This window comes from Oreochromis aureus, linkage group 4 (assembly GCF_013358895.1).
Source record: "Oreochromis aureus strain Israel breed Guangdong linkage group 4, ZZ_aureus, whole genome shotgun sequence".
Classification (NCBI taxonomy): domain Eukaryota; kingdom Metazoa; phylum Chordata; class Actinopteri; order Cichliformes; family Cichlidae; genus Oreochromis; species Oreochromis aureus.
In genome coordinates, this window is record NC_052945.1 from 10,611,826 (window position 1) to 10,638,328 (window position 26,503).

The window sequence follows — 26,503 nt, forward strand, 5'->3', positions numbered from 1 at the left end:
CTAATGGACTCGATGTTTGCGCTCGCTTGCATCAGAGCAGAAAAAGAAGCAAAGGGCGGCCTTCAGCGATATCCCACATTTAGCCAAGTTCTTTTAGCTTTAACGAAAAATCACTTTCCCTCCCTTTAGATAGCCGATGTAAGGTTTGTGCGGAATAAAGGCTCATTCATGTAAGTGTGAACGACAGCTACTTCTTATCCATTTCTTTGATATTTATTGTGTGTTAGCTACAGCTAAACAGCTACACCTCGCTATTGTTTGCGTTGAGGAACTAGTTTAACTTAGGCATGCCTATGCTTTGTTAGGTTCAGTCTACTTCCTAGAAACTTAGGCGAGTAGCGTCGTGTTTTTGCTAACGTCCGCGTGTTTCCAGCATCCATAGAAGACGTGTGTTGTATCACTTCGGTATATTTTGGAACAGTATGAAAATTGCTAATATTTGCTAGCCGATGATGATGGCTGGTGAGAACTGGACGGTCCCTGGCCGCGGGTAACACACGTGCGCTAACTGTTATGCGCCCATTATCGGACATATCCACGAAGCGCTTTCCCTCCTCTCCTGTAAAACTTTGTTGAAATGAATGTATTCTCCACACTGTGCTGTCTTCATATAGAGGAGAGTGCTTAGTGGCTAGAAGAAGAAAAAAACGTGTCTAAACACAAAAGCACTGCAATAATAAAGTTAATTTTGGTCCGACCGTTAAGTTAATGGAACATAACGGGTGACTGTCTAAAGCTAGAATAACCGTCCGCATGACTCGGGAGCAGCCCATATTCTCTTCCGATTAGCAACCACAATTAAGAAGTGCCTTTGAAAATGTTTATAAATGACACCTGATATCATGTTATCTATGAGCATCCAGGGTTGACTGCTTCATTTACCGGGTTTATGCGCCGTGGCCGCAGTACTGTCAGAAGGTGATAAATGCTCGAATACTTACGCACATTGTTTAGCACACAGTGTGCATTCTTTGTTGATGAAATTCGTGACAAACCCAAAAATATTTACATGAGGCAATGAGCTGTCCGATGATGGAGCGCTTGATTTCAGATGCTAAGTTTAAATGGATCCTAACGGCTCTGCTTATTGTCAAACTCTTCAGGTGTGTAGATTTTGTAGCTTTCTATCGTTCTTTAACGTTATACTAACCCGTATCTGCTCTGTTGTTACTGTTATTACTTCGCAAGCTAACAAAATGTGTAGCGTTACTTTCCGGAACTAAAAGCATGTCGTCATTACTAAATGCGGAAGCTAGAAATAATTGAAGGCAATCGGCAAAGAAGCCCCTGATAAGTTGAAATCATATACTGAATGTTAACACTGAGCAAAGGAGCTTTTTAGTTAGTACAGTCTGCCCTTGTCCAGTCAATAATGAGCAGTATTTTATTTATTTATTTATTTTGCACCTGTCATTTTAAAATACTCTACAATTTCAGGTGCTGACTAAGTAAAAGGGACAAAACACGCAAACATGTCTGGAGCGTGTCTGGACAGAAGGAGCCGCTGGCAGGAGATTCAAAAAGGCCTCCAGTTCATCCAGTAAGTGTCCCTGGTTGTTTCTTTTTTTTCAGTGTGTGACTGTTTTCCTGAGCCCATTTATTAGTTAGTTTTGGTCCGCTTTGGCAACTATTTTGATAATCTGATAATCATCTTATTGGTTTGTTTATACATAAAAAATTAGGTCTGTGAAAGTGTGGTTTTTCATACTATTATGGTTTTGCATGTGATGTCATTTGCATATTGCTCAAGAGTTGTCTGCCTCATTAGATGTGATAACCGGTAGAGATCACATCCAATAACTCGTATTTTGTTTACATATTTATATCGCTGCCTCTTCTTCATCTGGCTCCTTCACCACTACTCTCTCCTGCTCATTGGTATCTCATCCTCTTTCTCCTCACTCCTGAACTGAAGTTAGTTGCCATACTTATGCTAGAACCCTATGCTTACTTATAATAATGTTTAGTAGGTTATTCACTCACTTGACGTGTCAGGATTGCTAAACATCTAAAATGGACGAAAAGTTAATGCCACATGGTAAGCGATCACGTGTCTGCAAAACCACAATCTCTCATTTATGATTTAAGATTCGTACATTAAAATTTTCATCATCTTTCTCTTCCTCCTCTTCTTCATCCGCCTCCTCCCTCGTCTCCACCTTATCGACTTCCTCCTCACTTCAAGCCTTCTTCTCGTCTTCTCTTGATTTCAATTTAGGGCTATAACATAAGAAAAGTGTATATAAAAATGTTTATTTATAATGAGTATTGTCACAGTAGGTAGGTTATTGTCACTAGATGTCATCAGACATGCAACCCTACTGTCTCTGGACAGCCGACGACAGCTGGTTGTAAGCTAATGTTATGCTAGTGTCCTAAAAAACTGTGACTTTGACTCACACTTTGATTACATTGTCAGACCGTTTGTGAGTTTATTTGCTAAGTTTACGAGTCGTTAACAACATTACACCCACTTCAAAGAAAGTTTGATTAATAAGCTGTGCTTACTTAAGTTCAGGAGATCCTCAGAAACTCTCCTTAGTATTGTGGTCAGAGGTGAGGTTCACTGACTCATTGACTCATCACTACAGGTTAAGGGAGAAACATGCTGGTACAAAAGCTTAAAATTCATAGGCAAAAGGAATCCTTGACAATAATATATCCTTGTATCAGAATATTAGATTACTTGAGTATTCAAACAAGTTACTTTTGAATTTATATATATATATATATATATATATATATATATATATATATATATATATAATTTTTTTTTTTTTTTTTTTTTTTTAACATCAGTTTGACTCACCCAAATTCAAAGGAGGAAAAAGTATCATTAACATATCTAGCGATGCCACGATACCAAAACATTTAGTAGTCAGTACTCAATAGAATCGCATGATTCTAGATACTCAAACAAAATGATCATCTTACGTAGTTAAACAAACTACGTATTAAACAGTTGTTGTAAAACATGGAGGCAGATCTTTTATTTAAAATGCATGCCTATTGTGTTGACAGAATACAGACTGAAAGGATGTTTGCAGAGTAGCCTTCTAATATTACAGCTACATTACATCAGCATTAGGGCTGCAACTAAAGGTTAGTAATACAAATTAAAGTGCTAGTAGGATTTAAACAAAAATTAATGTGCAAATAGGAAACTAAAAACGGCTTCTGTCCATAAGTTTGGGTTCAAATTAACTCAAAAAGATTTTCTTTCCAGTTCATGAATTCACGGTTGCAGTGGACATGCTCTGGAGTGACGCTTGCTCTTATCTTTGAGATGATGTTCCCAGCTGCCGATAACCATCCTAAAGATGCTCTCTGTCATTACTTGAGCCATTTGAGAGGTGCAAAGCCTGGAAACTCATCTTAATACTTGTAAAACAGAATTAGAAAAAACAGTTACTTATCAGAAATTTAGTTATATATCATAGTTTCTCAGATGGCGTAGTGTTCAATGTCAATTAAACTAAATAATTATTGACATGATCCAACCTACAGATTAACTACCTAATGATAGGTGGAAGACGTTTACTTTTCAGAAGAAACGTTAATGTGTGAGGGGAGGGAAAAAAACTTAAGAGTGTGGCTACTTCTGTTTAATTGTTTACTCTTGCGTATCACTCATCAGCTAACAAAATTTCCATAGTGTTCGCTTAGCAAGCATCATGCTGAGAAGTTTTCCAACAGGTAAGCTAACATAAACATTACTGTAAAAACTTAAACATTATCGTACAAACATTAACATAAATGAGACATCAACACAATGCACTAACTTAACTTCCTAAATCTGATCCATTCAGAGTTGACGTCACAGCTCCAGGGTGCTGGCATTTTAAATGTTCGTGCACTGCAGTATTGCTGTCGTGGAAGGTTTGGTTTATTTGAACACTGCTTTTTAAGAGTGAACCATCATCCCTTTGTCAGCCACCCTTGAATGCAAAGTACTCTCATAGCTGAATCTGCCTTTCTTGAGTTGGAGCAGAGCTGCACTACTTGCCATCTTCCACGTGTAGTTTTTGCTGTCCCATTTGTATTTTTCCCTGTGCTTGTGGGCTTTGTTTCTAGTATTGTACTTCAGCATGTTTGGTTAGATTAGACCACTTGTAGCCTTCTTCAGTTTCAGAAGAATTGCCACCTCCGTGCATACAGCGCCTGTGGATGTTGGTATGGAATCATAAGTAGTTTTGATTCTGGTGACATCCCTGACGTCCACCCTACAGTGTAATCCTGTCACACAACTTGTCTGAGCAATAAATATATATATATATATATACATATATGTATGCCTATAAATTAAGTAACAAATTATGTGAAAAAGATTTCTTGAGGTTTTAAGCGTGTAGCACATGGCTTTATCATATGATATTACACTAATTTTGCTCTGCACTCTACTCTGAGCCCCTCCCAGATGGATTAACTCCTCATACTATCTCTAAGGGAGAAAGCTGATTTTTAACGCTTGTATCTGTGATACTGTTCTTTCAGTCACTACCCAAAGCTCATGACTGTAGGGGAAAGTAGGGACGTCAACCAGTAAAACGAGAGCTTTGCTTTTACACTCAGCTCTCTCTTCACCACAATGGACCCGTACAGTGTCCGCATCACTGCAGCCGCAGCGCCAATCCGTCTGTCGATCTCGCGCTCCCCTCTCTGCTGACTCATGAGCAAGACCCCGAATACTTGAACTCCACTACTTAAAATACTTAGTCAGATAACACAATACCCATTGAATGATTGTAAAGGAACAGAGTGAAAATAAAATCTTGTCATTTTAACAGTAACAGTTAGTAACAGTAACTAACAGTCCACCACAATCTTATTGGGTTATTAAGATCAGTTGGAGGTCAGAGAGACTTCAGTTTTGTTTCTAGCTTCGTATTCAAGCATCAGGCAGAATTCCTTTATGACCACATATTGTTTTAGAGCTGAGCAAAGCAGTTTAGCTTTTCATTTCATCTAATCCACCAAGGGCAATTTGTTTTAAAACAAATGTGATACTTAAAATACTATGGTGAATGTCGTCACTGTTTCATAGTGTGCGTGTAAAGTTGACAAAGATGAATGAAATAGGTCTGCCACTTAGATTTGTTCACACAGAATCATTAAATACTTAATTGTTCAAAAACAATGGGCGAACTGGTATTTTGTTGTATGCAGAGGAGCTCATCATGCCGTGGTTGAAAGGACTGCCTAGAATATATCACCCTCCTAGTCCACTGTTTAAAAGAAGGAATGCAACTCTACATACCAGGCAGCAGCTGAAGTGGAAAACAGCCTTTGAGGAAAAAAACCCAAAACTTTTCCATGATAGCATTTAATGGCACAATGGAACCTTTTAGTGTAGCAATTTATCCAGCTAGTTTAACATTGCATCAAATAATTGATGACTGTTGATGTGTTGATGATATTAAGCTTGATAATGACTGTAGGTCTGTGTTGACCTCTAAATGAAATGTAGGTTGTGAACTGCTTGGTCAGAGATCAGTATTTTATTTGGTCTGTTAGAAACAATAAATTGTGACATAAACCGCACCCTGATTAGAATCATAATACAATTTTACTTCCTGCCAGTCACTACTGGTTAGTATAACTTAACAATACAGGAAGACTATCGATCGATTGATTGATAGATAATTTTCACATATACAAGGGTGAATGCTTGTTCACAATGGGTTGTTGACTTACTTGTCTTTGCTCTCAGCACCTGCACCCACACCAACCTATTGAACCAATGTCTCATACAACTACGCTTTCCTCTCCCAGTGCATCAAGTTTAGATCTGTTTTGTTTTTGTTTTTTTAGTGAAGAATATTACACGTGTTGTATGCATTCATCTGATCTGATCTAATATGAAAGCTCTGCCATAACATGCCTTCACATATATAATAATGTTCATTAGTGTTGACATTTAAAATCAAGTGTTTACTAATCTTAATGGGATTTGAGGTTCATAGTGGGGTTGAATTGGACTGCATTTTGAGGCATTCCTACTATTTTGTTCCCCATTACCAAGTATGGGAAAGACCCAATGCTAGATTTTTTTATTATGTAATAAGAGATAGACATGAACAGGGTTTACATGGCTAAGAATAGGCTTTTGGTGGTTGAATATGCACATAGGCACTAATTGGTCTTTATATAGTTGAGGCGGAGTGTTGCTTCACTTAACAGAAGTGTTTACATTTTCTTGTCACATTAAATTGTACAAACATGATCTGTCATTGTGTACATTTTCCTAATGGTAAACTACATGATTTAAACCAAACCTGTAGATGGTTTGGTTTCAGTACAGTTTTTAGGATGTTTTACTTAAAAAAAAAAAGAAAACAAAATCAGTGCAATTAATGTAATTTACAGTCTCTCACACATCCATAATTTATTTAATGGCTGGCACTTTGTAATTTCATTTATTTTCTTTCTTTTAGATCAACCCTTCCGTTTCCTGGGAGTCAGGAGCAGTATGAGGTAAGCAATGTAAATTTGAATGGACGGTGACCCAGTTTTCATCTTCCATCAAAATTTGATCTGAGTTAAACAAATTTGACGTCATTTTAATTTATTGGGTAAAAAAATAAAAGGCAACATGTAATTTCATGCATCTGTGTAAAGACGTATTACTATATTACTGCACTTTGTATGTTTTGTTTTATTTGGATTTTTAAAATTTTCCAGGTGTTCATAAAGGACCTTGTGTGGAACCTTTTTGGAGAAGGAAACGACGTGTTTAGAGAAGGAGAATGGACAAAATCCATCGAGATGTATACTGAAGCACTGAATATAGCAGATTATGCTGAATCAGAAGATATCTGTGTTCAAACAGGTTTACTAGAAAAGCTGTATGCAAATCGAGCTGCGGCATACCTAAATATTGTTCCGGTAAGTTGTGAGCACGACACTGATCACAAGTCACTTTCAAACTTTGCTCTTAAAATTTACATATTAGTTTTGTTAGTAAAATGCATAATGGTGAAAAGGAAAACTCTAAGGATAAGGTACTGTACTAAAATTTGGGATGTGAAAAACAAGCTACATTATTGTTTGGTCTGTTTGTGCTGTTGGCAAAGTGATATACTTAATCATATTGAGATAATACAGTTAAATATAGTTACTGCCCATTTTTTGTTGCTCCCCTGCTCTGCTGTGTAATTGTTATTGTAGTCTGTTGGTAGGTGGTTGCTATGACATACGTCATGCACTATTCAACTTTTGTGGATGGAAAGAGATGTTATGAAATTAAAATGACAGAATGCTTTAATAAGGTTTCTTAGGTGCATAAATGCTAGAAATGGGTCATTTTAACCCAGTGGTATGTGGTTGCTAGGCAGCATGATAATGTCATTATCTGCCATGTAAATAAGAAACTTCATGGGTTTAAGATTTATCTGTGTGCCAAATTTGGTTGCTCAACTGATTGCCAAAGCAATTTGGTAGTGAAGGAATACAAACAGTGTGTTCAGATTGAATTCAGACTGCATTGACAGGAGAAAGTTTCCTCTGTAAGTAAGATGGACACATTCCAGAGGCTCGGCACAGTCTAAATGCAGTCCAGAAAGTGTAGCAATGTCTCTCTGGAACACATCATACTACACTCACCATATTCCTTCTGGGACTTAATCACTGCTCTGAGCTCATCCATGATATTGTCCAGGGTCATCGCATTCCTTGTGATGATAGCTGGTACAGACGGTTTATATTTCCCCCTGTTTAACCCTGTGCTTAGCTCCTCTGAAAACATGTCGTTTTTTTTCCATATCTCTTCTGGAATTAAATTCCTGGCTCTGTACAGAAATCAGTGCATTCAGCTAGTGAAGATTCTTCATTGCCATGAGTATAATGCAAAGGAAAATCACAAATAGACTTGCAAAACTTGACATTTACCCAAAAAGTAACCATTTCACCTTTGCATCAAACAGTGAGCAATGAAAATCGACTTTATTGTGTGATAAAGTCAACAAAAATCAAACAAAAGTCAAACAAAACACAGTTTTAAGTTACAGATTAGTAGAGGTGGATGGTGATGACCATGTTATGTTTTAAGGGCTTCTTACAAGTTATTTTATCTCTGTTGTATAAAACAGATGATCTGTCATTGACATAATGTTAGAATAAAATCTGAATTAAATTCTTGAACTCTGGCTTCAGAGTACCATTTCACTGTCCTGAGTGTCCCAGGAGTTCTACTAAAGTGAAGCATTACCTGGCTTTGCTATTGCATGTTCTTTTGTACGTTGTCAGTTAAACGTGCATTAGTGTAACTAAAGGTTTTCAAATACTAACTGAATTGCTAACTCGCTGTAATGCTACACTTTGCATTTCCAGTTTGACACCCCTTAACATTAGGGGGTGGGGGGCTTAACTTTGATAACCAGGTTGATTTTTGCCATATATATATATATATATATATATATGGCAAAAATACACAGTACTCTCAGTGGCAAGGGAACAATAAGAGAACAGCATCACCAAGGCTGGAGACGGAGCAATACTGGAAGAGCATATGGGAGAAGGACGCAACCCATAACGGCAATGCTCAGTGGCTAGTGGATCTGAGGGCAGACCATAGCGACCTCCCTGAACAGGGTCCAGTAACCATCACAGTGGCAGATATCCAAGAAAGGGTCTCCAGTATGAAGAGTTGGACAGCACCAGGGCCCGACATGGTTCACGCCTACTGGCTGAAGAAGCTGACTGCACTCCACGAGCGTCAGCACAAATGAACCAGCTGCTAGTTAACGAGAGACACCCGGAATGGCTAACCGAAGGTCGGACGGTCCTGATCCCCAAGGACCCCAAGAAGGGACGTCCCATCCAACTACCGACCAATTACCTGCCTCAGTACTACATGGAAGCTCCTGTCAGGCATCATATCGGCTAAGATGAACAGGCACATGGGTCAATACATGAGTGGGGCACAGAAAGGGATTGGCAAGAATACCAGAGGCGCAAAACACCAGCTACTGGTAGACAGAACAGTCAGCCGAGACTGCAAGACCAGACTGACCAACCTGTGCACTGCCTGGATTGATTACAAGAAGGCCTATGACTCGATGCCCCACAGCTGGATACTGGAATGCCTAGAATTGTACAAGATCAACAGGACCCTAAGAGCCTTCATCAGGAACTCAATGGGGATGTAGGCACAACGCTAGAGGCCAACTCAAGCCCATAGCACAAGTCACCATCAAGTGCGGGATCTACCAAGGAGATGCTCTGTCCCCACTGCTGTTCTGCATAGGCCTGAACCCCTCAGTGAGATCATTAACAAGACTGGCTACGGATACCGACTACGGAGCGGAGCAGTTGTCAGCCACCTCCTGTACATGGATGACATCAAGCTGTATGCCAAGAGTGAACGAGACATCGATTCACTGATACACACTACCAGGCTATACAGCAATGACATTGGAATGTCGTTCGGACTGGAGAAGTGTAGTCGGATGGTAACAAAGAGAGGGAAGGTAGTCAGAACTGAGGGGATTGAACTACCAGAAGGCAACATTGCAGACATAGAGGACAGTTACAAGTACCTGGGGATCCCGCAGGCGAATGTTAACCATGAAGAGGCCGCTAGAAAGGCTGCAACCACCAAACACCTGCAGAGGGTCAGGCAAGTCCTGAGGAGTCAGCTAAACGGTAAGAACAAGATCCGGGCCATCAACACCTACGCCCTGCCCGTGATCAGGTACCCTGCTGGGGTAATAGGCTGGCCAAAGGAGGAGATAGAAGCCACTGACATAAAGACAAGAAAGCTCCTTACCATGCATGGAGGGTTTCACCCCAAGTCCAGCACCCTGAGGCTGTACGCTAAGCGGAAGGAAGGGGGCCGGGGACTGGTGAGTGTCAGCACCACAGTCCAGGATGAGACAACGAACATCCAAGAATACATTGGGAGGATGGCCCCAACTGACCGAGTGCTCAGTGAATACCTCAGGCAGCAGAAACCCAAGAAAGAGGAGGGAGACGAGGAACCATCATGGAAGGACAGGCCCCTGCACGGTATGTACCACCGGCAGATAGAGGAGGTGGCTGATATCCAGAAATCCTACCAGTGGCTGGACAAAGCTGGACTGAAAGACAGCACAGAGGCACTAATCATGGCAGCACAAGAACAAGCTCTGAGTACAAGATCCATAGAGGCTGGGGTCTATCACACCAGGCAAGACCCCAGGTGCAGGCTGTGTAAAGATGCCCCAGAGACAATCCAGCACATAACAGCAGGTAGAGCTGGGCGATATAAGATTTTTTCATATCACGATATGTTTTTTTCATTTCAGGCGATAACGATATATATCACGATATAAGCCAAATAACTATATTTGTAAGATTTAAATGTGCCGTTGCTCACAAGTAAAATGTGAAATAATTAGCAGCTTGTTTTAATTAAAATATTTATTTCCTATAATAAGTTCAACAGGGCAGATGTACTTAAGGAACATGAGACTTCAGTTTCAGATAAATAAAGGCAAATATTGCAAACTACACAAAAGGCAGCCGCTAAAGCGTTTAAGTTTCAAAATAGAACAAACAAAACAGACCACTAAATTGTCAATTCCACTTAGAAACAAAATATTAATTCTAAAACTAAATCTTAGGTCGTTTTACAGAAGAACAGACAAAATTGACTTTTGTCAATATCAAATAAACTGAGAACTAAAAGGAAATTCTCAATCTCTCCTTGTTGTATAGCTTAGCTTTTCAAACAGTTTTAACAGTTACTTTAGTCTGACAAAAGCCGAATGACGAATTAGCGCTGTCAGTCAGAGATTGAGCATGCACCGCTTTATTGTATTTCCAGACTTGCTTTCGGCACAATTTACAGTGCGCGCTACTCTGTTTTTTGTCAGACTTGAAATAGCCGAAATACCTTCACACTACGGAACTTCTGTGGCCCTTCCGTTCGACAAGCTCTCCGACATTGGAGCCATCATCTGTTTTTTCTTCGGTAACCTTCGCTCACGCTCTCGGTTGATTTTTCTCTAGTCCGCAAACTCATTTCCTTCATTACCCGGGCTGCACGGCTGCAAAAACAAATACACATGTGCGCCTTGGCGCTTGTGCTGTCACGTAACAAGTCACGTGACGTGACACTGCGGCTGTGATTGGTTCGGCTCTGCGCTACTTAATTTGGATTGGCTGTTCTTTTTTTTTTTTTTTTTAAGAGGACAAGAGTGATGAGGCCTATCGCAATAGTTTAATTTTTCTATCGAGAAAAAGTTATTTCGCAATACATATCGTTATCGTTTTATCGCCCAGCTCTAACAGCAGGGTGCAAGATGCTAGCAGGCAAGGCATACATGGAACGCCATAACCAAGTGGCCGGCATAGTGTACAGGAACATCTGTGCCGAGTATAACCTGGAAGTCCCAAGGTCAAAATGGGAGATGCCCCCAAGGGTGGTGGAGAATGACCGAGCTAAGATCCTGTGGGACTTCCAGATACAGACGGACAAAATGGTGGTGGCTAACCAACCAGACATAGTGGTGGTAGACAGACAGGAGAAGACGGCCGTAGTGATTGATGTAGCAGTTCCGAATGACAGCAATATCAGGAAGAAGGAACACGAGAAGCTGGAGAAATACCAAGGGCTCAGAGAAGAGCTCGAGTGGATGTGGAGGGTGAAGGTAACGGTGGTCCCCGTGGTAATCGGAGCACTAGGTGCGGTGACTCCCAAGCTAGGCGAGTGGCTCCAGCAGATCCCGGGAACAACATCGGACATCTCTGTCCAGAAGAGCGCAGTCCTGGGAACAGCTAAGATACTGCGCAGGACCCTCAAGCTCCCAGGCCTCTGGTAGAGGACCCGAGCTTGAAGGATAAAACCGCCCGCAGGGGCGTGCTGGGTGTTTTTTTGTTTTGTTTTTGTTTTTTTTGTTTTGTTTTTTTTATATAAAATATAATTTTTTTTTCTTTTTTTTTTTCTTTTGGTCTTTATAAAAACACATCCAAGAGTTCTGTGCTGCACTGCTGAAGCTGACATTCTAGATTGATTAGATTTTGGACAGTGATTTAATAACACGTGCTGCTTTTAACTTTGATTTAAATTGAAATGGCTAGTCTTGCTCTAAGATAATAAATTATAGTGTATGTCATGTATTAAATCCATTTGAAACTAGGTGAAAACGTATAACAATACACCAGAAAGGTGTAGGTTTCATGCATCAAAATGTAACTTGGTAATGGGAGAGACTGGGTTCCAGTAAATCAAACTGGTGGAAAATCAACCCTACTTTCCTGTTAGTGTGTTTGCCTGTATTGAGTCATGTTACATGGCAGTAAAACCACTCTGCTGTCTTCAGGGAGGCAAAACAACACACCACACCCTTACCTGAGTCAACTCACTGAACATGTAATGTCAATTTATGACACAGGAAACTTTTGTTTTGTGCACACAGACCATGCCTCAGTATGACTATTCTTACTCTGTAACATGTTTTTTTCCATAGGGACTCTATGACCAAGCACTAGAAGACTGTGAAAAGGCTCTCCGGTTGAATGAGGGCAACTACAGAGCTCTGTACAGAAAAGCAAAAGCCTTGAAAGAGTTGGGGCGACATCAAGAGGCCTATGAGGCTGTTGCCAAATGCTCTCTAGCAGTGCCTCAGGTAAGGAGGCCCAATCCCCCTGTTTTTTTGTTTGTTTTTCTCCTGGGATTCCCGTGGACAAGTTAGCTGGTAATTCTCGTACTGGATATATATACAGTTAAGCCCATAATTATTCATACCCCTGGCAAATTTTGACTTAAAGTTACTTTTATTCAACTAGCAAGTTATTTTTTGACTGGAAATGACACAGGCGTCTCACAAAAGATAATAAGATGATGTACAAGACGCATCATTGTGGAAAAAAAATATTTCTCAGCTTTTATTTACATTTGAGCAAAAAGTATCATGTCCAGAATTATTCATACCCTTTACAAACTGTCACAGTCTCTGGGAAAATCCAAAGTTCCATACCATTCCAAATAGTCAAAGCTGTTCTAAAGCATCCTAATTACCCTGATTAATTGGAAATAGCTGTTTTGATCAACTCAACAGGTGAAAACAGCAGCTCTCTGCAGGTGGTCTGTGGACATTCATGACTAAGACAAAGGAACTCAGTGAGGACCTGCAGCTGTGCATTGTGGCTGCTCACAAGTGAGGAATGGGCTACAAGGCCATATCCAAATGTTTTCAAGTTCCAGTGGCTACAGTGCAAAGTATTATTAAAAATACAAGATGTTCCGCACTGTGGAAAATCTCAGAGGACGTTGTCGGAGACCAAAAGTGAAACCTGTGCTGGCCAGGAGAATAGTGAGAGAGGTGAAAAGAATCCAAGGATCACCACCAAGGCCATTCTGGTGAATCTGGGCTCTGCTGGTGGCAATGTCTCAAGGCAGACAGTCCAACGGACACTGTTGGGTTCCACGGATGCAGACCAAGGAAAACGCCACTTCTCCAGGCACTTCTAAGGCATGCAAAAGCTCATTTGGCCTTTGCAAATGCTCATCTGGACAAAGAAGAAGATTTCTGGTCTTCAGTGTTATGGTCAGATGAAACAAAAATTGAATTATTTGGTCACAATGATGTTGCCTTCATTTGGCATAAAAATGGAGAAGCCTTCAACCCAAAGAACACCATCCCCACTGTCAAACATGGTGGTGGGAACCTAATGCTTTGGGGGTGTTTTTTTAGCCAATGGACCATGGAACCTAATCACAGTAAACAGCACCATGAAAAAAGAGCAATACATGAAGATTCTCAACAACAACATCAGGCAGTCTGCAGAAAAACTTGGCCTTGGGAACCAGGGGACATTTTAGCATGACAATGACCCAAAACATACAGCAAACGTGGTGAAGAAATGGTTAGCAGACACCAACATTAACGTTTTGCAGTGGCCTAGCCAGAGTCCTGACTTGAAACCAATTGAGAATCTGTGGAGGGAGCTAAAGATCAGGGTGATGGCAAGAAGACCCTCCAACCTGAAAGATTTGGAGCTCATTGCTAAAGATGAATGGGCAAAAATGCCTGTGGAGACATGCAAAAAGCTGGTCTGCAATTATAGGAAGCGTTTGATTGCTGTAATAGCCAATAAAGGCTTTTCTATTGATTATTGAGAAGGGTATGAATAATTCTGGACATGATACTTTTTGCTAAAATATAAATAAAACCTGAGAAATATTTTTTTCCACAATGATGCCTCTTGTACATCGTCTTATTATCTTTGGGGAGACACCTGTGTCATTTCTGCTCAAAAAAGAACTTGCTTGTTGAACAAAAGTAACTTTAAGTCAAAATTTGGCAGGGGTATGAATAATTATGGGCTTAACTGTATATAGAGGATACACCAAATGACTGCTTTAGCAAATGAGTAGGACTTAAGAAAGTTTCATAGACTGATATACCCCGGTAATTAGATAATTGGCTATCGGTTTTGCTTTCTGCCATCTTAATTTACTGATTTCTCTTCCTTTCCTACAAATAGTGCTCAAATGTCAGTTCAGGAGAAGTTTTAAATTTCCAAATGTTGCCAAATCACTGAACTCCAACTGGTCGTGGCAGATGGCCATCCCTCCCCAAGCCTGGTTCTGCTGGAGGTTTCTTCCTGTTAAAAGGGAGTTTATCCTTCCCACTGTTGTCAAAGCGCTTGCTCATAGGGGGTCATATGATTGTTGGCGTTTTCTTTGTTTCTTTGTGTTCTTGCAGGGTCTTTATGTTACAGTATAGAGCGCCTTGAGGCTAATGTTGGCGCTATATAAATAAAATTGGATTCAAATGGATAATGAGTTATTCATACTTAATGTTGTGAAATGAAAACAATACTGTGCTTTAAGTGTTACGAGTGCATAAATGCTAATAAGGCATGACTTAGATTTCTGTGGGGAGTCTTTACAGTTTTCTTTACAACTAAACCTACATAAATGGCTGACATTGTCGCAGGTATTTATGTTTGTGCTGGTGCTTTGTGTTAATTATCTTGTGGTTGTGTCCCAGCTGATAGAAATAAATAAAATGCTGGAGCTTTATTTCCCCCTGGGTCTCCCTTCTTTCTGGAGATTTATGCTTCAGCAGGAAAAATACAGTATCTATGTCGTAACTACAAACCGCTCTAACGGCATAGCCTTACATACACCGCCCGAGAGATGTAACTACATGTCAAGTTGGCACAGCCTCAAAATATTGTCATTAGCCTGTTCATCCTTGTTTCCTCCCATGCATTTCTATCTGCTTTTTTGCTGCAGTTTTTGAATTTATCGGTGAGAGGATAAAAATCATCATCTCAATATAAGGAATAGCAACCATAGCATCAACATAAGGATTCACAAATGTCAGCAAATTCTTGAAGGGTAATCGTGGCAATTGTGGTATACGAGGGAAATATACAAAGATGTGGAAAAGCGTGAGGGACAACAATGTTAGACCCTGAAGGGGAGAAAAACCTGACCATAACAAAGGCCTGCTTTAGACTTCCACAGGTAGACTTTGTACAGCGCAGAGACCATAGGGTTTTATAGGAGTTTGAAGTTATGAAGTAACTGAAGCATGAATCACCAGTAATTGGACATTTTAGCCTGATGGTAGGTGGTTGCTTGGCCACATGGCCTATATGACAGAGAAGCACCTTCAGGGGCAGACATACCTGTATGCCAAGTTTGTCTGCTTAACTGTTGATCGTGTAGGAGTATTTTGCAGACAGAGATTTTAAAGATTTTGTTATAGTAAGTCAGAGTTGGAGATCAGTTTCATAAAAGGTGTATTGTGCTGTATAAACCATATACCGCAAGTATGAATATGTGCCGTTACATTCACTGAATCTTTGTAGTAAAGGTATAAAAGTAGTAATTCTACATGCGCACTTTGAATCATCATAGATAATATAAAAAATGAAGAAAATTTGGTCTGTAGTCAGATTGTTGTCTACCTCCACCCACACCCATTTTTTCCCCTAACCTCTGTACACATTTCAGGTACAGAAATTTTCTTTGCTTGAAGGACTGCAAATGTAACCTTGGATACAAAAAATGTCAGGAAGACTTTGTGTTACAGCCGTGCTTTAAGAAGCTCTGCTTTATAAAGTAGTGGTCTCAACTGCACCATGTTTCTGCCCTGTATTTGTATAGAATACTATGAATGGAGGGGGTGTGTGTATCTGTCAGATTTAATTTTAGATAGACTCTCCAGGTTGGTGAAATAGTGCAACGAAAGATTTCGAGAAAAAAAAAAAGTCTTAATTTAACATGAATAGCATGTAGGAGATTATTAATAGCTGTAAAACATAAAGAATCAACGACAGTAACTGTCCTGTGTTGTTTCCCCAGGACTCCAGTGTCACACAGCTGACTCAGGACCTTGCCAAAACTTTGGGGTTGAAAATCCGTAAAGCTTATGTGAGGAGTAAGGTATGGATGTATATCCGGTTATTAAGCAATGACATACAAACCCTGCTTCCAGGTCCAAGCTCCAACTGTGTTCATTAAGGCTGTTCTCTTTTTTTACACGTTGCAATGCCCTGTATATTGTTTTATTTATTTATAAACAAACCCCTTAAAAAATCCTGTGATTGTTGTATGCTTCTTTAGCTGTTCATTAGCACAGTTCATCTGCGTCACATCTTTAGGCTTAGTTTTTAAAACCCTGTGATGTAACTGTTCTTCACAAAAGAATATCTCTGAGGCTCAGTAGGTGCATGACTAACCCTGTGTTGTGGATCGATCATCACAGGCATTCTCTTGACTGAAGTTTGGTCTGTTTTCAGCATCTCTTTCACTGCCATATGATTGCATTTGTCTCTGCCCAACAGGGACACTCAACTTTTAGAAAAACTTACCGTTCATCCTCCATTCCTGTTTAGTTTTCTGTCTCCATTGATGTTCAAAGAGAGAACAGAGCTGCACGTTTTAGTTTCCTTTTTAGAAATCCCTCAGTCAGAACAAGGTGGATCAATTTTAGATGGAAACTAGCAAGCTAACTTCCTGCTAACTTCAGGTTCCATTACACTTAAATCCTGTAAAGCCCCTTTTTCATGGATACCTGGATGTTAAACTTTATCGTAACACGTGGGAGAGGAACCACACGGAACATTTTATTGACAAGTTAGGGCCATTTTTAACTCTGTGATACCAGTGTTTGTTTGAGTTTGGACCTGGAAATGGATAATGATGTCAGACTTAAGAGGCAGCAAAAATATTTGACATAAACATGTAATCCCTGCAATCCAAAAGCTCAGGCTTCAGAGTGCACTAAAAGTTGAGCTTGAGTCAGATTTTACAACTTTTGGCTTAATGTGATGCTAATCAGTTGCTTTGCTTACTACAGTTGTCCCTGTCTGTGAGCCCACACCTGCTCTACACACATACTCCACCCAACCACCTGTTGTTTAGACTTTCTGTTTACAGTGGAATAGCCACTCAGAACAAAGTTTGCTTAAAGGAAAAGGAGCTAAAACTGCTCTGTCCAAAAATTAAATGCAGAGCTTGGAGCATAATGGGTCCCCGGTTATGGTCAAAACAAGTAAAACCACTCTGATTCGTGGAGGTGGTTTTCAGTGAATTGCTGTGTTAATTGAATGATAAGGAAGTGAATTCATAAAAAGATTTTATTTATTTATTTTACAGCCTGCCTTGAATGTTTTGAGAGGATCAAGTTATCAAGATGCATCATGTGACAAGGTAAGCAACCTCAGCCACACAAAAGAAAATATGTAGCAGTAGTTTTTCAAGACACAAGGTGATCAATAACAATTTGTATTTTCCAGTTTTCTTATGGCTCAGATTCGGTTGAAAATATAGAAATTGGTAAGTTTCGGTCCTTGATAACCTTTTTATTTGCATATCAAAAGATGCCAGGGCTAAAGTCACTCAATCTGTCCACCCTGTTATGTGTTTTTTAGAAGTGCCTCAGTTAACCCAGGATAGCAGTGTTTTGAATCCAGGACCAGCTCCCATCCAACCTCCGGTGGCAGTGCACCTACCTCTGAATGAAGCAGTGGTGGATGAACTCCCCTCTACCAACAATATTTCATCTGTCCCCTCATCTGAACCTCCGGGCTTCGAATCTGTCGCCCTGCCTGTGTCTGCGTCCACGTCCGATCCCCTCCCTGCGCTCACATTCGTAAATGGGTGCCGAGCCAGTAAGCCTTACCCAATTCTTGATACTAGTCAAGATTTTGATACGGACATCATTGGGGACGACCTAGATGATCTTCTGGACCAAGCTGGCCCCGAATCTACTATGGTTAGTTAGCAGAATCCCTGGCGAATAAATACGACAGTGAGTTTAGATTTGAACAGACGTGTGACTTTCCCTAATCTCCTCTGTCAGGTTATTCCTACAGTGAAGGGGCCTCTTCCTTTACCTGCCAGTATTGCCTCAGGCAGTTCCATGTCAAGTGCATTCCTGATGCCATCGCACATCCACCCTTTTCTCCCCAGTGGTCCACATCAGTGCACTGTAACGCTGCCGCCTCTCTATCACAAGTCGGGGTCAAGTGCATATTTTGGTATGGACACTTTTGACTCCATTTCACCACCACTGGACTCTCTGGATAGTCTCAGCATATCAGACTATAAACCAGGTATGCTACTTCACCTCTTTACTTGGGTTCAGATCACTATTTCTCCATCTGTATCAAATACACAAATAAGCATTTTTCCCCTCCTACTGTCGCAGTTTCAGATTATGCTCCAAGTGCATTCATTCCACAGGTAATTACTGTTTATCAATAATATCGAACCATCATCAGTTCAGTCTTTGTTACAGGCTCATATCACATTGTTTTTCTTTGTTATTACAGATCAACAATAATGACACCCCAATGGGGATGGCTGTGGGTATGCCTGATGTGAAAGGCCTCCCTGCTGCTGTTGATTTAGCAAAGAACCCCCTAGCTGAAACACATGAATTCAAACAAGCCTGTTCAGTGTGCTATGTCAAAACTGGTGAGGAATTGTTTTGACAGTACACTTATTTAACTGTCTGCTTTTTGTTCTGCTGTAAGCTCAAATTTGTCACCGTCTTTGAGGATGGGATGGGAAGTAGGGTTTGGTGTAACTTGTTTCATATTTTCTCTATTCACAGGGCCTGGTGTGTTGGATTACACACTTCATACGGAAGACCATAAATGCAAAAAGGATGTATTACTTGGCAGAATCAAGCATTTGCCAGACAAAACGTGGAAGCTCATTCGACCCAGACCAACAAAAACTCAATATGTTGGACCTTATTACATTTGCAAAGGTTAGTTATTGATTGATTGATTTATTGATTGTAAATTCCTTTGTCGCAGCCTGTTTCATTCACCGGTGTCCTGTAAGTTTTAGCTATCACCCTTGGTTAACACACCTGAATCAAATGCTTAATTCATTACCAGGCCTCTGGAGAACTGCAAGACATGTTGAGGAGGTAATTTAGCCATTTGAATCAGCTGTTGGATCAAGGACACATCTAAAACCTGCAGGACACCGGCCCTTGAGGCCTGGAGCTCTCCACCCTTTCACTAAATCAAAACATTAATTTACCTTTGTTTTGACAAGAATTATCTGAATTATCAAAGCTCTTTTTGCACATTTGTTTTGTTACAGTGGGCATATTTTATTATGTTCATTTTCAGCTCCACATTCTTATTGTTTGATAACTTGGCAAAATAACCCTTAATTATCATATACCAAGCTCACGAGTTCATTCCTAATCAAGCCAGTTTAGCTCCTCTCCCTTTAAGACTACGCTGTCTTTAAACTTTCTTCTGATTGGTCGCCACTCCCAAATAGAAGTTTGGTCTGTATTTTATTTGATCATCCACCATTTTAACTGTAAACATGACATAGAAAATAAGGAAAAGCTTAAAAGCCCCACTTTAAACTTGAATCGTTTACCACCTTTTTACAGAGACTGAATAAGATAAGATAAGAAATCCCTCTTAGTAGGTCGCATTCCCTCTTTGCTTGTTTACACTGACACAAACAAATGTGGTGTAATGCTGTCCCGGTGTGTGTTTTCAGAAAGCATGCCAGCATTCTGAAATCAGAGGCATGACGTGTATTACAACAGTGTCAGTGTCTAGTGTAGCATGTCCCCCCTCACTGGCTTTCTCATGTACACAGATGTCAGTTCAGCTCTGTGACTAAGTCTGCCTCTGGCTTAAAGGAGCAACAACAATATGCCCCATTCCCTCTCTGTACCTTTCATTCAGAAAAGCAAGGCAGGAAAAAATCATGCAACAGCACTGCTATTTCCTGTGTTTTAGTTTACCTACTTATCCCTACAGAACATGTACACATTTATCTCCAGAGGAACACCTGTAACATGCTTTATGACTGACACTTTGCTTCTAGCACTCATTATGATAATAAAACGTGACCTTGCGTGTTGCAGAGGTGGCTGTTGGAAAAGATTGCTTGTATCCTGGCCACTGCACATTTGCATACTGCCAAGAAGAAATTGATGTTTGGACTCTGGAGCGGAAAGGATTTATCTCCAGAGAACTGCTCTTCGATCCTTTTGGGCCAAACTCCAACGTCAGGTTGACTGTTCCCAAGATCTTGCAGGAGCATCATGGGATATTCATGTTTCTCTGTGGGGTATGTATGTTGATTTTGTGTCTTATCCAAAACTAGTGTGGATGTATGCAAGGCAGGACCAGTACTTCTGGTTAAGTTATATGGAAGTGCCAAATCTTCACTTTAAAAATTAATATTTTCGGTTCAGTGTTTTAAAAGTAATTGGACATACAAATTCAAGGGGGAAAAACATCCTCGCATGTTTTTTTGTTTTTTCCTTGTGAGTTGAGGAGAAAATCTTTGGCCTCGTTGTAGATTGATTCTTTTGCTCAAATATGTTAAATGCAGAAAACAATGCAGACAGTTACGAAATGAATAAACTGGCTCATTTAAGCGCAGCAGTAAATATCTTTTTCATTTTCATTGGAATGGAATGCGAGAAACTTTTTCTGCTGCTCACGTTTTATAGGTTATCAAAGTATGTATAGCATAAAGGTGTATATATAGTTTATTGTCTTGTTAGTTTAATGCCTAAAACAGATATTTTATGGGAAATGTGCTGTTCTGCAGGTATGCTTTGACCACAAACCCAGAATAATCAGCAAGACCAACAAAGATGACCCTTCACTTTGTTCTCATCCTGTGACAAAGCATGACTTTGAGGATCATAAGTAAGTGAATCACCATTTCAGCACATGAAACCATCTTCATTTTATTTCTGACTTAAAGGATTTACCCTTACAGTGTTTAGATCTTAGAATATGAAGATATTCTGGAAATATATAAGAATTATCAGATTGCGAGTTTGATCACTCTGTTTCTTTTTGAAGGTGCCTGGTCCACATTTTGAAAGAGAATACTGTCCGGTATTCCAAAATAAGACCCTTGAGTCCCCATTGCCAGCTGGATCTTTGTCGCCACGAAGTCAGGTACGGTTGCGTGAGAGAGGATGACTGTTTCTACGCCCACAGCCTCATCGAGCTGAAGGTCTGGATGATGCAGCATGAGCTTGGTAAGACTATTCTTTGAAAATGATACAAGAACTGGGTGGTATTGCATCTGAAATGCTCCCTTTTTCCCATAAAAGATTGTAATTTTAAATGCTATGTTTTCAAATATAAATCAAATTACATGTATATTTGGTTTTCTGGATTACACAGGTATCACTCACGAAAACATTGTCCAAGAGGCTAATAAGTTTTGGAATGCAACAGCTTCATTGCAGGGAGCTCAGGTAAAACCAGTGTTGTTGTTTTTTTCCTTTCTCTAGTGGGTATTTCTACATTAAACATACATAAAATAATAAGAAGAAGAATTTTATTGATCCCAAAGGAAAATTCCTGTCTCTGACATGAATTTAATGGTTAAGTGTAAAACATTTCTGTTTTACATTTAACAGTAAGGAAATGAAGAACCTATATTTTAGACAGATTTTTGCCCTGAATTAAAGTTACAGTGGGGGAAGTAATTGTTTGATGCTCTGCTGAATTTCTTTTTTTGCTCACAAAGAAATGAACAGTCTCTAATTTATATGGTATATTCATTTTAATGGAGACTAAATTTCAATCAAGCAAAAAATCGATTGCATAAATTGATTTGCATGTCATTGAGTGAAATAAGTATTTGATACCCTACAGCCCAAACAGAATTCTGACTCCCACAGATTAGGCAAACAGCCATTTAGTCAGTTACAGATACTTGTGCTCTCACAGAGAACCCTTTTCCACTAGTATGTACTTGGGTCAGCTCAGCTTAACTCAACTCAGTTTTAAGGGCTTTCCATTAGGTGATAGTACCTGGAACCAGGTACCTTTTTAGTACCTACTTGGCTGGGATTCCAAGCAATCTGAGGCAGTCCGACAATGTGACCGCATGCCACCGATTGACGTCACTCGATCAGTCATGAGAGCGTCTCCTTTATGAGAAAAAAAAAAACCAGCAATTTTTGAAATTTGAAATGGCTACCAAAAAAACAACACCATGGTCCCTTCATATACACCAACCAGCAGGTATGCCATCTCCTGGATGCCCTCCATTGTTGTGGTGTTTGTGTTGCATACAAATGACGTCATAGGACTTTCAGCTACGTTGCTATAATGACCCCATGCACATTTAAGTGGTGCTCAGTTGTAATGGAAAATGTCTTAAATCAAGTAAGTACTAGTGGAAAAGGGCTAAGAAATGTCTTCCATTACAACCTTTCCACCACCAAGACCAAACGGCTGTCAGAGGATGTCACTGACAAGACTGTAGACCTGCACAAGGCTGGAAAACTATCAGCAAAAAGCTTGATGGGAAGGTGACAACTGGTGGTGAAATTATGGGATTAGGATGATCATGTTGGTGGAACAGCCCAAATGTACATGGGAGGAGCTTGTTAATTATCTGAAGGCAGTTGGGACTGCAGTTACCAGAAACAGCATTGGTAACACACTACACCATTATGGACTGAAATCTTTCAGGTCCCTCAAGGTCATCCTTGCTCTATAAGGCACATGTACAGGCCTGTCTTAAGTTTGCCAGTGAACCTCTAAGTGTCTAAGAGAAGGCGAGACGAGAACCTCTTTCTCTCAACCAGAGCACTGAAGATGGGTAGTGGATGGGTCTTCCTGCATTGAGTAGCCTAGCCAGTCTCTAGTGCTAAATCCTATAGTAAATCTGTGGGAGCTCAAGCTTTGAGTTGCCAACCGGCAGCCAAGAAACCTAAAGGATTTAGACAGTTTCTATAGAGAGGAGTAGGCCAAAATCCCTCCTGGGATGTGTGCAAACCTGGTGACCAACTACAAGAGGCTGCAACAGGGGTTTCTCCACCAAGCTGCAAGATGTTTTGTTTGGGGATTAAATGTTATTTTACTCAGTGACATCCAAATCACTTTATAACTTATATGTAATGTGTTTTTTATGGATTTTTGGTAGATATTCTTTCCCTCCATTAAAATGACAGTACTACAAACATGACACATTGTTCATTTCCTTGTAAGTGAGCCAACTTACTTGATCTGCTGCTGAATTTGTAATTATTTTCCCCACTCTAAGCTGTTGCCATTGTCATTAGCCTTGCACTATATACATTTATTTAATTCTTTTAGTTGTTTCATTGTTGCAAAGGGGAAATTTATATTCAGTCACAGATTTTAACAAGTCCTTTAAAATCTAATCAGCAGCTTCCCAGTGCACTGAGAAGATTTGGGCCTCCGAATCTGAAGATGATGTTTGTTTGTGGCCAGTGCTGGAGAAACGGCCAACTAAGTGAAGCTGACAAAAACAAGAAGTATTGCACAGCCAAGGCAAGACACACGTAAGTATTTGGATGTCTTTGTGTATGTGGGGGACTACTACAAAATATATGTCATTATTGAGTCACGCTGTCTTTCTGTCTCAGGTGGGCAAAAGACAGGCGGGTGGTGCTTGTAAGTTCCCATGAAAGGAAAAAGTGGACAACTGTAAGACCGCTTCCAACCAAAAAACCCATCCCATCTCAATTTGAGGTATGTTTCCAGCACCATTTTCCATCTTGTATTTGCCAGACATATAAAATATTCATTCTTTGTGTTTCTAATGAGAACAGATTTCGAATAATGCTGACCAAATGTTTTCTGGTCTCCGTTTAGATTTGCATGCATGTGACAGCTGGCAAGAAGTGTCAGTACATTGGGAACTGCACATTTGCTCACAGTGTGGAAGAAAGAGACCTTTGGACCTACATGAAGGAAAACAACAGTGAGTTTTGTTGAAGCGATTGGCTCTCTTAATGTGTAAAATTTAATTGGTGAATGTGACGTGGCAAACACATTTTATCCCCTCATTTAGTTGGAGATATGGATCAACTTTATGAGCAGTGGCTGCAGTCTCAAAGGCCTGGCTGGGGTGATGAAACTTCCACTAACTCGGTCAGGGAGAATGGGAAACAGATCCACATGCCAACTGACTACGCAGAGGAAGTGGTGAGTTGACAAGTTAGTGGATATGAAATGTAGTTCAGAGGCATCTAGTTAATATTGTGCTCAGGGATGTTTGCAGCTAGACTATTACATTTTGGTTCTTTCCCTAATTTGCAAGTAAAATACACTACCTGGTAGTTTAATCATTCTAATTTCATTAATGTATAACAACACGGTAATTGTGTGGATGCTATTTCATTAATGTAGATTAATGTCTGATGTCTGTGTGCTTTTTGTGGCCGTGTGGATTCGTATATAAAGAATTTACATTATAATGCACTAGCTACACATGCGCCCCAGGCAGCACACTTCAGAATTATAAGCAGAAAGTCTATTTGTGTCCTATTCAGTGGAATGTAATTGAGGCTTTGTTCAGTGGCAACATCCTTAATTATGCATCCTGAATTATGAATGTCTTATTTAATTTTTTTTAAATGAAAGCAAAGCCAGTGCCAAATTTCGTTAAATGTGCCTTTTTATTTATTGGCCATGAGGTCAAAGGTCAAATCCTGTGGAAGTCTATGGAAAACTATCCCTCAAGCTGACCTCTGCAAAGGCGTTCTTGTCGAGTTTAACAAGCTCTGTCACTTGTTAAGTTTTATTGTATAGAACATTAAGTTCTTTTTGGAAATGTTGGTTATTCTAAGCATAGTGGCAATTATCCAGGGTTTCTGCTTGAATAGGTGTTAGCCAATTAGCATACGGTTTTACAATCCTATTCGGACGGCACTCGTCGCATCCAGCTTTAATTGAACAAGATGGCCAGTGTGAAAGTTTTATGTAACAGGGCTTCACCAACTAGTGGGTGATACCATGATAGCTAAATCCATCATTTATCCTGTCTTTCATGAAAGTGTTTTCATTAACAACAGTGTTATTCTGTTTTTAGTGCTATTTATTGATGAAGCAGAAAATAGTTGGACCTAGTGCTTCTACCTTGCATATTTTGATGACATTTCTAAAATGTATTTATTTGTTAATTAATTAAATGAAATTGTTTCTGTAGGCTGGCAATCATTGTTGGCTCTGTGGTAAAAACTGCAACAGTGAGAAGCAGTGGCAGCAGCATATCACTTCAGAAAAACACAAAGAACGAGTTTTCAACTCTGAGGATGATCAGAATTGCTGGCAGTATCGATTTCCCACAGGCACTTTCAAAGTTTGTGAGAGGTAGGTTTATCAAACACAACATGTACTATATGTGTCTTGTTACGAGTCTGATTGTTTCCGATGGTTGACATTTGCTGTCACTTTTTGGCAGGTTCCTCAAAGGCACGTGCACAGAGGATGACTTGTGTAAGCTGGCTCATGGGGAGCAGGAACTAAAAGAATGGAGGGAGCGCAGGGAATTCCTTTTGATGAAACTTGCCAAAGCCACAAAAGACCATCTTATAGCACCAAATGACAATGACTTTGGAAAATACAGTTTTCTGCTTAAAGACATTAAATAATGACGTGATCACAATATTCATGCACACTTGCAAATGATGCAGTATTCAGTCTCGAATCAGGTCATCTTTGAGGGCCTCTGACGTGCACAGGAAATAGCCTGATCACAGCATGATTTTAAAGGAGGGCATACAGGACAGGCCCCCTGAATGGTGGCTGTTTGCTCTGATCAGAATTACAGGAGTGTTATCATTGAACGCAAATACTGAGTGTTAAAACACTTTCCAGAAGCTTTGCAGTGCACCATTCTGTCATACCTGAAAATGGTGGGGAGGGGGGAAGCATGAGTAAACCTTGATCAGAGTCATGTTCAGATTCTTACAGTTGACCTAAACAATTTTTTTTCCCCACAAACAGTTTGTATGTTAATGACCTTTTACTGTTTTAAGTATCAATTACTTAAATAAAGAGTTGAGTTGACATTCTTTTATTTTAATCAGTAAACATAGGTCATCTTCACTTTCCATTTATCTAATAGTGTTACCGATGTAATGGGCACCACACCAAATAAAGCTCCTTTTTTAATCTGTTTTGAAAAGGCTTTTATTTAAGCATACACATGCACAATTCCTGTAACTAAATACAGAAAAGGTGTCCATCTCACTGTAATCATTATGAGAGCAGTTTCATACAT

General features: G+C 39.9%; 1 protein-coding gene across 2 annotated transcripts; it reads left to right on the plus strand.

Moving 5' to 3' along the window:
• zc3h7a (zinc finger CCCH-type containing 7A) lies at positions 1-26,394 on the plus strand. 2 transcript variants are annotated; one of them, XM_031737364.2, is made up of 23 exons: positions 1-170; positions 1,438-1,540; positions 6,435-6,474; positions 6,682-6,885; positions 12,450-12,608; positions 16,304-16,384; positions 17,600-17,653; positions 17,740-17,779; positions 17,875-18,218; positions 18,306-18,558; positions 18,654-18,688; positions 18,778-18,922; positions 19,062-19,220; positions 20,355-20,560; positions 21,050-21,150; positions 21,310-21,491; positions 21,640-21,713; positions 23,641-23,777; positions 23,862-23,967; positions 24,091-24,199; positions 24,290-24,423; positions 25,427-25,590; positions 25,682-26,394. In XM_031737364.2, exons 2-23 carry the CDS (start codon positions 1,473-1,475, stop codon positions 25,869-25,871), a joined length of 2,985 nt encoding a protein of 994 aa, XP_031593224.1. In that variant the 5' UTR covers positions 1-170; positions 1,438-1,472; the 3' UTR covers positions 25,872-26,394. The 2 variants fall into 2 exon arrangements, with proteins under 2 accessions (XP_031593224.1, XP_031593225.1); XM_031737365.2 differs by having other exon boundaries at positions 23,644-23,777.
• Positions 26,395-26,503: the final 109 nt, after the last annotated feature.

Bases quoted from the DNA above. Each gene is read 5' to 3' on its own strand.
- zc3h7a (XM_031737364.2), top strand. From the start codon at position 1,473: ATGTCTGGAGCGTGTCTGGACAGAAGGAGCCGCTGGCAGGAGATTCAA. The intron at 18,689-18,777 runs GTAATTACTGTT...TTGTTATTACAG, and splicing joins CAAGTGCATTCATTCCACAG to ATCAACAATAATGACACCCC. The intron at 20,561-21,049 runs GTATGTATGTTG...GCTGTTCTGCAG, and splicing joins TATTCATGTTTCTCTGTGGG to GTATGCTTTGACCACAAACC.